Consider the following 15,718-nt stretch of genomic DNA (forward strand, 5'->3'; position numbering starts at 1 on the left):
GCAATTCAGTTAGTTTTTTACTTTTTTATCCCTTTTATTATATTCTCCATTGCAGTAGATGCAAGGCCTCTACAGCACTACGACAGTTCGTTCCGGGACAGACCTGTCTGGAGTTTGAACCTTTGACTTTGAGTGTAATGTACTTCACCTGTTGGGACCGGACATTCTTGTCGATTTTCAGTCCCGAGCGTTTGTGAATTTTTACTAAGTCGGTAGGACAGGACTATCCCAGTCCCGGGGTAATACCGTCTGTGATTATAGAAAAATATAGCTGCCTACCCCATTAAGACAAAACTGTCCCAGACTTGGTGGCGCCTGCTGTCAAGATCGTGGAGCTTGCGCGTTGTGACGTATAATCACTTTAAAATTTGCCGCCACGCAGGATTAAACTTGGGGCACAAAATTTTTTTAATAATAATCGCATCTCAAAACTGATTCCATATTCGGAATCAGAGTCTTAAAATAAGCAAAATAGCTCCCGAAGAACCTGATTTGATGCGATACAATGTAAATTTTAGCAAATAGTTTAATTTTTAATTGATGGTCAATGGTAAAGTTGTGTATCAAGGTCACTTGGTGCATTGCACATCTGCAGGAAAGTCAAAGCTTCTACACACAACACGGTGCAGTAGGCCCCTATGGTCATGTTTTGCATCTCAATTCTCCACTTTATTGTCAGCTGCATTCCCCGGTTGTTTCTAAACAGTCTGTTCTCATCTAAATGGATGTTGATCCAAATTGGATAGAAAACTTTATTTAAGTAAACCATTTTTGTACAACAAGGCTGACGTTGGCTATTGCAATCGAGACATAAAGACAAGAAGCCTAGTACGGGCGGAATGGTAAAACGCACATGCGCACAAAAAATATAATTTAACTTCGCAATCGGGCATTAACTGATTCCGTCCATATGGCTGCTGACAGCGGCTCTGAGTTTTTCCGCTACAGTGGAATCCTGTGATAACGAGAGGGAAGGGACCGGTACAAAATGTCCATTATAGCTGGATTCTCGTTGTAAGGGATCCAGTAATAAATTCAAAGGAAATAATAAAGTAGGCCTAATCTATGAGTTTGTTGTTCTGTTTATTTATTTTTGCTATCTCCTCTGATGATGGTTTTGTTCAACATGACCTCTAGGTCTTATTTGATCAAAAATTGAATCAGGTTTCTTTCTCTAGTGTTGGCGATGTTGACAGCTCGGCGTTGGCTATCAGAACGAAAGTTCTCTAGGCTAACTCGCCTGCTGTGTTTTCCCCCACCCCACCCCACCCTGTGGTGCATTCCTGCGTCTGCTTGCGCACGGCACACATTCGCTCCATGATCCATCACAGAACTGTAACCTATCACGGTTTTGGAGAAGTGAGAGGCATGATAAATGATAGTGATAGGCCTAGATAATCTAGACTAGGCTTGTCTGTCACTATCAGGCAATGCGTTCTGCTTCACAACGGCTTGTCTGCGCGTGCCGCACCCTCCCCACTCATTCGCTCTGGCCTTCATCTTTGGCACACATGGGCTCTCCCATTCTTTGTTTTGCTTGATCACAAACAAGTTTCTCAACTGGCGATGTTTTACATAATGTATAAATGGCCTATACGCTGTGCACAGCGGCAGGAATATTCCGCTATAACCAACTCGCACGTTCATTTGATTGCGCTATAGCAGTATTTTATTTACAAAGATAAAGAGAGGAAAAAAACGGGGTTTTAGAATACTGTCTTTATAACAGACTTCTCGTTCTTTCAGGACTCGTTATAAGTGGACTCCACTGTACCGCCATTCGATTGCTGTGAGCGGCTCAATGAAATCCGAGCGAAATCCAAAACAAATGTGCACTTTTTAACATAGTTCCTACTTTTTAAGTTGTCGAAAGGAAGTAGAAATTGTAAACAAACCTGACCTCAATCTCTGAGTGCCAAAATCTATTGAAACTCCGCAAAATTCCTGCAAAAATCGTTTTGTTGTCACTATGTAAGGGTAAACAACATGGAGCCAGGTATAATAAAAAGGCCCTTCAATGAAAGATATTCAATTAAATTTGTGAAATTCTTGCATAAATGTGTGCTAGGGTGATATCGCTACAATTTTGTGTTGATTCCTATGGATTATAAGGACTTGTACTGTAGAGCTGAGAAAATGCGGTAAGTCGAAATTTTCGAAGAGGTGTTGCAATTTTTTTACCTCATTCGTTTTTGTCTGAGGGAAAATACAATACAAACAGAATATAGGTCATTGTTATTGATATAAACAGATTCTTCTATTAATTCCCATCAGTTTGGTATGACAATACATTATATTAGAGTAACTTACAGCTTCACAGTAATGCATTAAATAGATGCACCCCAGGTTTAAAACTGAACAGGGAAAAATAATTCAGTCCAGAGCCTGAAAAAATCATGGATGGAATTAGTTAAATGGCGTTCCCCGCATGATTTTAGCTAATTTTGGGTCCCTGATCACGAAAATCTTATTTGAATGATTTTGACAATATTTAGGAAATTTTTGGAATGCATTTTTAACTCCGCCTCGGGCAACAACAAAAAAGCCGCCTTACGCGCCGGATCAGTCCTGTCCTAGTGTGGTATCTGTTTTGACATGCAAAAAATCGACTGTGGGACTGGACAGTCCTGTCCGAGACAAGAATGTCGTAGTGCGGTAGTAGCCTAAGAGTACCGGTACATAATATATTATTTCTTGCTTGCCATAGTAAGTACTCTATTGGAAACGCAAACTTCTCAAAGGAGATAAAGCTTGATATGATAAAATGTATTTGTTTTATTTTTTCAAACTTTCTGACAGAATGTATTCAAAAGCATAAACATATAATCCAATCCACAGTGAAAATGCCTCAAAATATATAAACATATCTGATCCTCTGTGAAAATACTTTACATCCTTGCATGAAGGCTGATGCATCCCCTTACACACATGACCAGACATTAGATACATTTTTTTCATGTCACACGGTATGATCATTTTTGCAAAACTTCCCTTCAAATTCAAAGCACTGTGGAGAAAAATCTTTTAATTTATTGCTCTTAAAAAATGTATTTTGTAATCCAACATGACGGTCCCCAAGTCTAATCTGCAGATACAAAAAGCAAGAAAATCTTCTCTTTACTTTAAGACAACTATAGGCCTGAACCTAGGCCTTCTCAGGGGAGGCCATATATCCCGGACGACTGGCCTCTGCATTGGAGGCCTACCACGTTCCCGGAGGGTCAATGCGAAAAGCGGCGATAGACTAATGCGCTGGTGCGGGTGATTGAGCATTCTCGCGCTGTACTCACTGGACTGGCCTACATGGAACCTTACTTAAATTCAATGTATTTTTGTTGTTGCTGCTTTGTTGTGAGAGTTTATCCGCTCTTATAACAAAGGAAGATCACACCAGTGACCGAGTGTATCAATTCGTCAACATGAAAATGAATTACGTTCGCATTTTACCATGAAATACAGACCGTGGCACACAAGTGGGATAACTTTGGTTCTTCACTTGCAACGGATAGCCTACAAGAGACACCGTTCTCATTCCACATGTTTAAACAAACAATTTCACACACACACACACACACACGTCGATCTTCAGATGGAGTGCACATAACTGAAAACAATCAGCTGTTGATAAAAAAAGACGTCTCTTACCTCAGAAAAAGTTACTGTTTGCATGATCAGGATGACAGCTTTGCTATTTTTTTCTTCGCCTGTCCTAATATTTGCCAACTGCATGAGCTTAGGATAACAATATCAAGATGGAATGTCAATGGAAAGTCCCACAAAATCGCCACAAATCAACTTCTGCAGTTTTTCTGTGATTTCCAACAACAAAAAAACCCTACCCAACAAATGGTAGATCTAGAGTAGTGCAGGCCAACAAAGCCTCTCTGGAAGGTTACACACGAAGTGCAAAATTTCCTCTAGGCTAACTGACTCTAGCATGTGACAACATCGCAAGTGAAGCCTGGATGCCTGATGTGCCTTAGTTTGTGAAGGTGGTGAACAACCATAAAATACATAGAAAATGCAAAAACAGGGCCATCTCGAGTTCTGCTGAGCGAGACACGTGTGTATTTAATTATAATCTTTACTCTTTGCAACATTGCCAATGGCTGTCAGCTTCATTATATTCATATATCCATTGTTTGATAAAACTGAATCGAACTTGAAGGCATCTCTCTTTCTTTAAATACATTCATTTCATCAATATCAGTAGCTCTAGAAGCTGAACTTGTTGTAGTCGCTCTTTTTTTTTTCGGAGCTGGTGTGCCACAACATGATGGTGGTACTTCTGGAAATATTGATGGAGGCTTTGTGGGCACTATAAATTATAAATCTTCCAGCCCGTGTCAAAGGTACATCAGGTGGGAAGTGCAGAGAGCAAACTCCCATGTACTATACATTGTAATCCGTGACATCTTCTACCATGATTAATTTATTTGGAACACTTTTGATCCACTGTGCTTTTTTCTTAATCTTTTGGAAATCTATATTATTATTTTGCTATCTCCCTTTTGGCTGGCATAACCACTTCTACAGCCCTATCCCCTACACTCTCTTCCCATGTTCAAATTTGAAATGTTGCTCACACGGTTCTTTGCGCTGAAACGGAGACGTCAGCTGAAAACTTTTTCACAATAACATTAGACTAGTAACAATAACACTCAAGATGAAAGAAAACTAGACTCTCGGCTTGAACACTAAAACACAAAATATAAGAACAAATTTAATCCTTAGAATTGAGTGTAGTGAAAATACATCCAATCAAACGAAAAAAACGTGTACATCCCAAGAGCACTGAACGAAACAATGAAGAGGCTAGGAGATTAGACAGACTAAACGGCTACACACTACAGACTACACACATTACTATTACACTATCGGCACGCAAAAGCGTAACGCAAAAATGTTCCACCACCTGTATACGTTTTAGTATTAGAGCATCTACCTATCGCCGCTTTTCGCATTTAATTGCCGCTTTTCACATTGATCCTCGATAAGATAAGAACTGGTCTCGAGGTGAGCTTATCAAGATAAGGTCGCCCACCCCGGCCTCCATGCCGGAGCCAATCGTCTGGGATATATGGCCTCCCCTGAGAAGGCCTAGGCCTGAACCCTCCCAATGCACAAGAAAAGAATGTCTGTCAAAGTGCTTCTTCATCTCTGAGTGCAGACCTGCTTCGTTGGTCCAAATGCAGAGAGAATCCATACTCTTCGCTGTTTTTACAAAGTTGAGGTATTTTTTAGAGTGTCACCTGTTGTAAACAAATGCAAAAAATAGAATTCTTTTGTAATAGACCCATGTAGAGAAATTTAGATAACAATGTTGAATACAATAGATAATAATAATAAAGAAGATCACCTTCTATAGCACCCACTCCCTCAGGGCTCTTGGCACTTCAAAATAAAATTTCAGCACTTAACAAAATGACACATTTCATGCATATCAGCCCATTCAATGTAGAACAATGCTTTCAACCACTTATTTATAGTACTTATACACCTATAATCTGACAAAAACAACACATACGCACCAAGACAATCACTTGGGCTGCTGTGATAAAATAATTCAGAGGTAGCATCAGAATCACAAAATTAAAATACACAAGGGGCTCTCGTGGCCTAGAGGTTAAGGTGTGCGCCTCTCATTCCCAGATAGCAACATAACAAATTTCTTCTCTAAAATTGTCTTCTTTCTCCTCCTTTCCTGCTCTCTAGCTATGTTCTGTCGTCTGCTTTCGTCTCCACTTTCTGCCCCCACCCCCTTTGCCTCCTCCTCTGGGCTCCTGACGCTTTCCGCAGCCTTTCTACCGCTACTCTTTGGCTCCTTCTTACTGCTGTCTCCTCAGCCATGCCCCTGATCTTCTGGTAGGAAAGATCTACACCGAACCTTCTCGGACAAGGGCGAAAAATCTTTGAGGTCTCGTGTGCAATTTGCGCACGTTAAAGATCCCTTGGTGGTCTAAAATCCAGAGTAGGCTTCGGCCGCAACCCAGACAAAATTCAAAATTTCCTACCAACTGAAAATATTTAATGTGTCCTACGCGCTCATATGGCCTTATGCAGTTGCGAGCGCCGTAAAACACTTACAAATAAAAAAATACACAAAGTTACACCAACACAGAAAATGTTATAAACACCCCATAGTCATTCACATCTGTGCAGTATCATGTGTATCTGTTAATCTTGTGACTTTTTAACTTGTTTTGTGATCTCTAAACCACTGAGTATGGAATTTTAAAGTATTGTCCACCACCACCTCTCGAAGACATATTTTTAGTGAAGTTTACTACACATGACAATATACTGTCCCCATGGTTTTATGCACCCCGCATAATTTAGCCAAATTTGATAATTTTTCGCATAATTTCTGATTATTTTCCAATATTATTCTTTGTTAAAATTAACAGAATCGCATAATTTCACATTTTTGGGCTCAGTTTGCAGAATTTCATAATTTTTCTTGCATAAAACGACGGGAACAGAATATAAGAGTATAATGCCTATTTTTATAGTGTTAAAAATAAAAACAACAAATACCTCATAAAGCAGCCAGGGTGTGCAAAAAGTTTAGCCAGTATCACGTTGGACTATGGTGTGGATGACCATGATTTGAAAATTCCCAGCAGGCCATTTTTCTTCGATTTGGTTTGCATGGGGAGTTTTCAATTTCAAGTCTTTCTACTTTCTTGGCTTCGTGATAATCTCTGTGGAGGGTAAACCCACTACAGCGGGGCCCTTTGTTTGGTACTAAATCACTAAATGAGTCATGAAATCAAAATAAGTCAACCTATTTTGATGGTGCTTCATCTAATGAATGAACTCCCGATAAAAGAAACCTGTTTTCAGCAATTGCCGAAAAGTAATTTGATGTCGAAGTCATCGTAAAGGTAAGTGCCCGAGCCGCTGCCAACGGCACAATGGTTCCAAACGCGAGCTGCTGGGAACGGCTTGCCAGAGACAAGGAGTTATACCCGTACAATTATCAATAATTAATTGTCCTAAATGCAGCAATAATAAATCACACAGGCAACGAAAAAAAAGAAACCTCGAGAGACAAGTTGGATGGTATTCTTTTGGGGAGTTAGTCACATGTTATTGTGACAGAAGTATATAAACAGAAACAGCTCCACGAAAATTAAGCCAAACTGCATGTTTACAAAACATGTGTCGCATGGAGGTTCTATTCTCAATGGGGATTTTCAGAACTTGTTAAGTTACACCAACTACTGACCTGTCTGCGTGTCATGGAGAGAAATAAGGAGAGGGAGAGAGAGAGATGAGACAAATATTGTAGAGACAATAGATAGGCTGTCCGAAGGCCTCAGTCTATTATATCTATTGACAATCCCAAAAGGCAGAAAACAATACTGTAATGAAACAAAAAAATAGCACAAATAATGCATCGCACAATGATAATAATAATAATGATAATATGTTATTATCTTTCAACAAAACTGAAACATTTTCATTTTTTAATATCCACTTTTGTTTCCATTATTATTACTTTGTACTATACACAGATTAATCCTCAGATGACAGCAAGATAAAACTTTGTGTCACGACGTGGTGGAATCAGGCACTCGTCAATTTTTAGGCATGTGGAGTTATTGGTATCATTTTAAAACTGGTTCAATAAATTGTCTTGCTATTGGTGAAAAAAATGCCCATCTATCTTAAATAGAAATCAAAATATTTTAGATTGAAGAAGGTGGGGTCGCCTGGTTTCAATTTATTTCAAAGGTAGAATTAACCAGAAAATGGCCACCAAAGTTTGATTATTTCCATAGCTTGATAGTCTGTGGAAACAGAAATCTGACATTTTTGGTGCCTTTAATCAACGCTTTTAAGTAAAATCCACTCAGATATGGGTTCTTCATTGGACAACAATGGTGTTAGTGTTAAGCCAAAAAACAAAAATTAGATAAAAATTACCAAACTCAAACTGGCAGAAAAATGCCATTTCTTCAATTTCATTATTTTGACGAGCGCCTGATTTCATCACGTTGCTTTACATTTTAAAGCATACTCACACATTTTCAACATTTTGAGTTTGAACACATTTGAAATATGTTATACAGGGTATATTGGTCCACCTCTAAAGACACTTTTTTATTCAGACTGTTCAATATAATCTCCAATCATGAATGAATTAAACTGGTGCAAAGTGTTGAGATAGTCACAAGCAGATGATTTTTTTACATGTACCTAGTAATACAGTCTAGCATTAAGCACATACATAGAAAAATCGGCCGGACGAGAAAATCATAATGCACAAATTTCAATATATGTCCGTGTTTACTAAGAATACATGTGGCAGAAAAAAATTGGGACCTGAAAATATGTTCACTATGTGTGTTTTCGCTACATAGGTGTTAAACAGTATTATGTTTATCTTCCTATAGTTCGAACATTGGACAAGTGTTCACTCACACCTACACTCAAGTTTTAGTGGGGGGGGGGGGGAAAGAACATTCAGACTGTGATCATTATTAATGGCATACTGTAACTCTCAGCAGCCAGTCTTCTCTGGTCTGATCATATGAAAGCATCCACCAGGTACTATTCTTTAAGAACTGTGGTTCATTAAAACAAATGCATCTTCTACACAAGTGTCTGTGTAGTATTGGTTATGCTCTTCACCTTCAACACTGCATACAGCTACCATGAGTTTGATTCCCACATTGGGAAGTACTTTTATCAAGTATCTCAATCTGCCTGCTGGAATGCTGTTTCATATTCCATTTAGCCTAGGTTATTTGTAGTGTAGTGGCTTAGCACTTCTCAATCACACACAGGAGACCCGATTTGATTTCAAATGTGGAGAAAATTTTTATCGATTGTCTATGTCTTTCTGCTACAATGTTGCATCCCTCTCAGACCCAGTTAGCTCTGAGAGGCAGAGTCGAAACAGCATCCCTTCCCTCCTAAAATGATCTAAAATGTGTCTATAGAATAGATTTAAAACCACCTAAACTGTGTACATGGGAGCATAAAACATTAATTTACAATCATTATTATCAATCAATCAGGATCTACTAATCTTTGAGAAAATATGTCCAGCATACAAAAGCATTCAGTAATCTGTTAGAACTTAAGTTTTTGTCTTTGTCGCAAGGAATGTGATTACATAAAAACAAAGTTTGTGAGCACCCAATAAAGAATGTAAACCGATTACTCAACTTGAGACTTTCATAATGGCTAACCTAAAATTCCATTAGGGCTGTTGAAGTTGAAACCAAAATTTAGCGTTCAAACATAAGACACAATGAAATACAGGTAGCCATCACCGAACAAATGTTGATAACAAATAAAAGAACAATGGCCCAGTACCCTAATAAATATCAATCAGATAAAAAGAGTTACAGGAATGTACACAGTACACCTTTGCACAATAAATAATGGCAATTTGTCTGTCAAACAAGCGTGAAGATTTGAGAATTTCTTTATACACATTGGAAGACTTCACTTTCACATGAATAAATACAAATAACAATTGATGTTTTCCCTTCTGAGTCTGCGTGAGAAGGTCCTCCCATTTGGCCATGAGGATAACACAATAAATATGATTCCTTGTCAAATGTCATCAAGCTTATACATATCCATCCTAATGTACTTCACAATATTCACTGTCATCTAAAAAACTGAACACATACAAAGCATGTGAAATCTCTCTCTCTCTCTCTCTCTCTCTCTCTCTCTCCCTCTCCCTCTCCCTCTCTCTCTCTAGCTCTCTCTCTCCTCTCTCACCCACTTACACACACACACACACGCACATACACACACACACACACACACACACACACACACTGCAGGATTCACTGAAAAATTCTTTCAGAATGTCATGCCAGCCGAACTCATAGTTTGATACTTAATATTTACAGGTTTTTCAATGCTACTCAATTTTAGCTGAAAAATGTATTTCAAATAATTAAAACTACATGTATTGCAGTTACAACATCAAGCAATCTTCATGTTGGAATTTGAAAAAAAAATTAATCTAAATCACTTTTCTGTCCGTAGAAAATTAGACCAGCAAAACATTGACAAATTGTTAAAAGTCCAGAAAACAAAAAGTTTCAGAAGAGAAAACACTTTTGTTCTTCTTACAATTGTTCCTAAATTATGCACTTTTTCTAGATTTTTTTCCTTAACATTAAGGATTTGAATTTAGACAATATATTTCTTGAGAAAATGCAACCAATAACATATTATGAAACTGCAATTTTTTTTTTAAATTCAAAATTATTACTAATATTACAGTTCAACAGTTGGCCAACAATAAGCTTTTTTCTCTCTCTTTCAATTGCTGTCAAACTTTTGAGGTATCAGCATTTTTACAAAACAAATCAATTTCAAAGACATTTGTGTCACAACGTGGTGGAATCAGGTGCTCGTCAATTATTGGGCATGTGGGGTTTTGGGCATCTATCTGGAATATGAGTCGAGATATTTGTGATAAATGAGGTGGTGTCGCCTGATTTCAGAGGTAAAATTAGTGAGAAAATGCCTGCCAAAGTTTGGTAACTTCTAACGCTTTAGAATCCTTTAAAAAAAACTACACATTTACATTTTTTGCGCATTTAATCAACATTTTTCTGTAAAATCCACACAAATGAGTTTTTAAATGGACATAACAGGTGTTGAGCTAAAAAAAGAAATTCGATAAAAAAGGCCCAGAGGCCAGAAAAATGCCAGTTTCTTTGATTACATTATTTTGACGAGCGCCTAATTTCACTGTGATGCCTCATATTTGGAGACTGCATTGTGGAGCAAAAAGAAAAAAACCCTTCAATCACAGGGGCTGCACCTCCTGCTAAGAGTGATTTACAACCTGACAACAAATGGCACTTCAAATAAGCTCACTTTTTTCTTAGAACACATCATCATGATTATGTTTAATAACATGCACTGCTGTTCTATTCTGGTAATATTCATGAACAATTTGCTTGGTTAAGTTCATATAGAACTGAGGATTACCTGGTCGGTAATCTTCGTATTTGTAGCCATCATTGCCAGTTTTGGGAATGGCTGCTTCCACCTGAGTACCTTCATGCCATTCATTAAAGGAAGTGATGGACAAAAACGGAGGCTTCACTGCCAGGGCAGACTTGAAGGCCGATGTGTAGTACTTGCCGTGCAGGCGAAGCTTGGTGTTCTTGCCATTCCACGTCCTTACTCTGGTGTCAATGTAACCCGGCCCTATACTTGGTATAAAGATCAAGTTGTGATCCTTCGCTTCCTTGGCCAAGAGGGGCCAGTTATGCCAGGTACATCCATAAGAGAACCCATTGCTGGCGAAGTAAGTGTAGAAACCATCAAAGCCCGACTGAACAAGATGCTTCATGTGATTGTGTTCGACCAACAAGCCAATGACAACAGCATCATACTCAGTGCCTCTTATAGTGAAGCGACCGTCAGCCTTCAGTGCATCTGCCCACAGCTTTGAGTCAATTTGATATGAGTCGTACAAGTAAATCAGAGGAAGTTGTTTGCCTTTATGTTGAGTGCGATAAAATGCAGGGTGGTTTCCATATTTCACAATGATGTAAGTAAGAACTTCTTTCAAAGTTTCTCCACTCCGATCACTGTAAGGTTCTATGTGGAAAGCAATCTGGAAAATAATCAAAGAAGACAGAGATGGTATATAAAAAAAAAGAATAAATAAAGCTTCTGTGTACAACACATTATAAGGTAAAAGAAAGAATTTTATTCCTCAAGAAGAGTTAACTCCACAGCCAGACCATTAATGGAGCATACCCAGTTAGCTAAATCAAGTAACTAGGCGTAGGGACAACTCAGTCTGTAAAAAGGCATTGTTCTCAGGAGAGGTCCATTCTGAATTACCAAGACTCCACAAAAAATTTGTATTTTCTGTCTCTCTCTTCAATGTTGACAAAAAAAAGAACCATAGTCTGCTTTCTCTCTTTATCACAACAGATTTCTACCACTACCTGTATCCCTCATAGACCACCAACTGCAGTAATTTTTTTAATGTAGTAATAGTAAGATATAGATGGTCGCCTCTTTTCTTTCTGCCCACAACTTTACCTTTGCAAACCGTCATCATAAAAGCACTTACAAAATACAAAATACTTATCGAACAAGCTAATTGACAAAAGCGTAGGTGTCACTGTGCAAAAAAGTCAGGTAAATCGCACCTTCAGCCCATAGTCTGCTGCGGCGTCCAGCAATGAGGGCATCAAAGAATCTACTGGAGTCTCTGAGGACTTTTCATGTTGTGGAGGGTACCAAGACACAGAGAGAACCCCTGGAGGATGAACAAAGTAGATTCCTAGAACATGTGCCTAAAAAGAGTGAGAGTAAATGTAGAGAATACCGAAAGAAGAGTGGCTATAAGATCAGATACTGCAAAGTCGCAGCAAAAGTTAGAAGAAGTGAGAGAGTACCTGAGAGATCCAATGAAAAAAAAAAAGACTTGGGGAATAGGCATGCCATTATATCAGGGGGGGGAAGTCATGTCAATTTACCAAAAACCGTCTTTGACAGTCTATCCCATCACAAATGCAGTTTCCCCAGTTGACCTACTGTGACAGTTCTTTCATTCTAAGGATATTCATTTAATACATGACCCATGGACTAGCATTCTCTCTCTTTTTCTCCACCTATCACTCATACCATACTTCACTATGGTTCTACTTTTTATCTTTCCCTCTGATGTTTCTGCATGTCTTATTTTTTCCCAGCTCTAAATGATCGTTAATGGGTCAATGTGCTTCTCATTATTCAACTCAATACTTATACACAACAAGGTAACTAAGGAAAATTATAAGGCATAAATATAAACATGAATGTTATTGAAAGTGAAAGGCTTCTTATGAATCTTTTGTGCAAAAATAACAAAGTAACAACATAGTGAATATAAGGTTCATGGTGCAAAACTAGCCAAGACTTTTTTGTTTCTTAGACCGTTTGAAGCAGGTCAGATGTTTGGGTGCAAATCACACTAGAACATTGATGATTGATGAAAATAATAAAATGATGTAAAACCATTCATTCGGTAGTCAAATAAAAGTGAAAATGAAGGAGATGTGAATGTGTGTTAGCAACCTGAAAACAAAATTAGATATTCTGAGAGAAGAAAAGCATTTACCAACACCAGCATCACTGATTTGTTTCATGTGCATTTTGATAACTTGAGGATCTGCTGAACTGTATGGACCAAGTTGTGGATAGAAATTGGCTCCAATGTCTGCAGGTGGCTGATACTGTCTCTTTCTCGTATGTGTTTTGTCACTCCAGTGAGGGATCAGTTCATGGTTCCAATGTGCATACTTCCCATCTGTCTGGGGGTTTTTGTACCACGGGTAGTAAAATATGTGCACAGCAAAGTCTACAAATGGGCGTGACTTGCGGGAGAAGTTGGTTACCTGTCCTTCTTCAGATAAACCAGGTTCTTCTTTAGCTACCTGGACTTCTTTGTCAGATATCTGGTCATCTTTTCCAAATGAGGAAAAGTCTTTTGTGGAATCAGCATTCTTAGGAGGAACATTATAGACTGAATTCGCATCTTTCAGTGGAAGATGCTTTTTGCTTGCAAACACAATTTTTTTTAAAGCCTCATGGTCATCAGTTAATTGATCTTTTGAGACTGCAGCCCTCGTACTGGTCATGAAGGTGAAAGCAATAAATGAGATGAGAGAAGCTACCACCAGGACAGCTAAGCAGTACTTTTTGCTGGCACGAAAATACCCTCTGAACGCCATGCTTTCAGGGTCTCAGGCAGAATACTGTCTTTCATCAACTCGACTTCAAGGAAATCTGTGAGTACAGAAAATTACATTTTCAAAAATACTATGAAGCATTATTTATAAATGTTGCACTGACTGTTAACAGAACATGTCACAAACCCAAGATCAAAATTTTAAGCTCCTTTTTTCTTCCACGATATCAACATTTTCTTTCAGTCCTACACATTATGCTTTCCTGGACAGAGTGTCCATGAAAAGTGTGTGCTTAACAAAAATAACTCCGCAACTGTTCATAAATTCGTACACACAATGATAGGAATACACAAGATACACTGCCAATGTAAGAAGACTGAGATCAACAAACAATTTAACACACACTGACTGTAATACGATGAACAGGTTTTAAAAAAAGTTTAAGCAAGAGTTTAACAGCATTTGCAAGACAAATACATGAAAGATTATTGGAGCGAGTAACAATCAAAGAAAAGAAGGAGAGAAGGAAAACGGATGTTTTTAATACAGTAGGACAGCAGAAGCAAACCACACCATAGCACCTGCCAGTCACCCACCAATTATAAACAGTGGTGAGTGTGAAGTTGCTTTACTTGAACACGATTCTATTTTCTGCCACCAGGCAAAAAGGGAAACTCATCAGTAACACATAGATCTAAATCTAAGGGGTCCTCAAGATCCTAATCTCTTCATTTTTAAGCTAAAAAAAAAGTGTCCATGATATGGAAAAGCAAAAACGATTACTCTTGCCGTTTTCAATAGCCTTTGCTTTGCTTTGTTTGTTTCATACCACTATAGACTACACCAACTTGGAACATTTGTTTTTTAGAGACTAAGTTTATGACTTTCTGAGTGCAAGTGTACTAAGTACTGAATTTTGGTAACTCTACTACTCATGAACTTCACACAACAAATTCTAAAACAGCTGATATTTAATCTAAATTTCTACATACCCACAGACATAAGCACTTTCTCGTCTTAAACACCCTGGGAAAGTTCTCCATTCAAATTCTAACAAGACTCCCAAGTGTAGAAAACGGAGCAGAGTAAAATACACTTCTTTTCATGTAATTAATTAACTTGGGCCAACACTATGTAGGCCTTATACTGCTAGGCTACAGAAGGGTATTAATTTTAGACAGGTCTCCGCCACGTCAACATTGTTGGAGGATGTAGATCTAGATCTAAATAAAAGATAGTTGTTGCATCAGGTGCTGATCCACCAAAGGGTCGGGTTGAGGGTGTGTGTTGGGGGGGGGGGGCAGATCTTGCTGCGACAACAAGGCCTACTCCAGCCTTGGATTAGGATAGAGGTAGGCCTACATCTACTTTACCTAGTCTGGTTCAGACTGGCACGACAATCAATGCCTACCGAGTACATCGAGATCTGGATCTAGAGTCTAGATCTATTTTTTTCCCCTTTTCAATATGTGAAACTTGCACGCAACTGACTGAATCCATTCAGGATACAACACACCACTGACTGAGTCTTCTCACAACTCGAGAAGCGATAACTGCCGATAACCCAACCCATTAGGCCTACCTATCACCAGAGACACTCTCTGCTATCACATTGTGACAGAAAAACACGGATGAAAATTGCCGTGGATATTCCCAGATGTTTGGGAATAGAAGGTTGTGAGCTATTTGCAAATCGCTTTGCAAGGCGATCAACGAAATGTTCCTTGTATAAAATTTGATCTAGATTTTATGAACATGATGATTGTTTGGAAGGGGGGAGTGGTCTGTACAGGGAACAGCACTTCACTGGGAGCATTTTCGTTGGCTTCTTTGAGTGAGAAAAAAAGTACTTTCCTCCCTCCCAGTCCCAGAGTCTCCAAATTCGGCCCCTCTCTCTAGTTTTTTATCATTCACAACAACCACACTAGGGGCTGAGGGGCCTTCCCCTTTTTGTTCTTGTTCTTGTCTCTTTCTCTCTCTCTGTCCACTTATCTCCTCTCGCCGTCTTTCTTCCTCTCACACCACCCCCACCCCCC

General features: G+C 38.7%; 1 protein-coding gene across 3 annotated transcripts; it reads right to left on the reverse strand.

Moving 5' to 3' along the window:
- Positions 1 to 10,574: 10,574 nt before the first annotated feature.
- On the reverse strand, positions 10,575 to 15,287 carry LOC101850080 (glycoprotein endo-alpha-1,2-mannosidase). 3 transcript variants are annotated; one of them, XM_005097111.3, is made up of 4 exons: positions 15,094 to 15,287; positions 13,112 to 13,779; positions 12,159 to 12,268; positions 10,575 to 11,611 (listed from the first exon to the last, which is right to left on the reverse strand). In XM_005097111.3, exons 2-4 carry the CDS (start codon positions 13,722 to 13,724, stop codon positions 10,871 to 10,873), a joined length of 1,464 nt encoding a protein of 487 aa, XP_005097168.1. In that variant the 5' UTR covers positions 13,725 to 13,779; positions 15,094 to 15,287; the 3' UTR covers positions 10,575 to 10,870. The 3 variants fall into 3 exon arrangements, with proteins under 3 accessions (XP_005097168.1, XP_005097167.1, XP_005097169.1); XM_005097110.3 differs by having other exon boundaries at positions 15,056 to 15,287; XM_005097112.3 differs by lacking the exon at positions 15,094 to 15,287 and adding an exon at positions 14,675 to 14,990.
- Between the last annotated feature and the right edge of the window lie 431 nt (positions 15,288 to 15,718).

This window comes from Aplysia californica, unplaced genomic scaffold (assembly GCF_000002075.1).
Source record: "Aplysia californica isolate F4 #8 unplaced genomic scaffold, AplCal3.0 scaffold00146, whole genome shotgun sequence".
In the NCBI taxonomy this organism is placed as follows: domain Eukaryota; kingdom Metazoa; phylum Mollusca; class Gastropoda; order Aplysiida; family Aplysiidae; genus Aplysia; species Aplysia californica.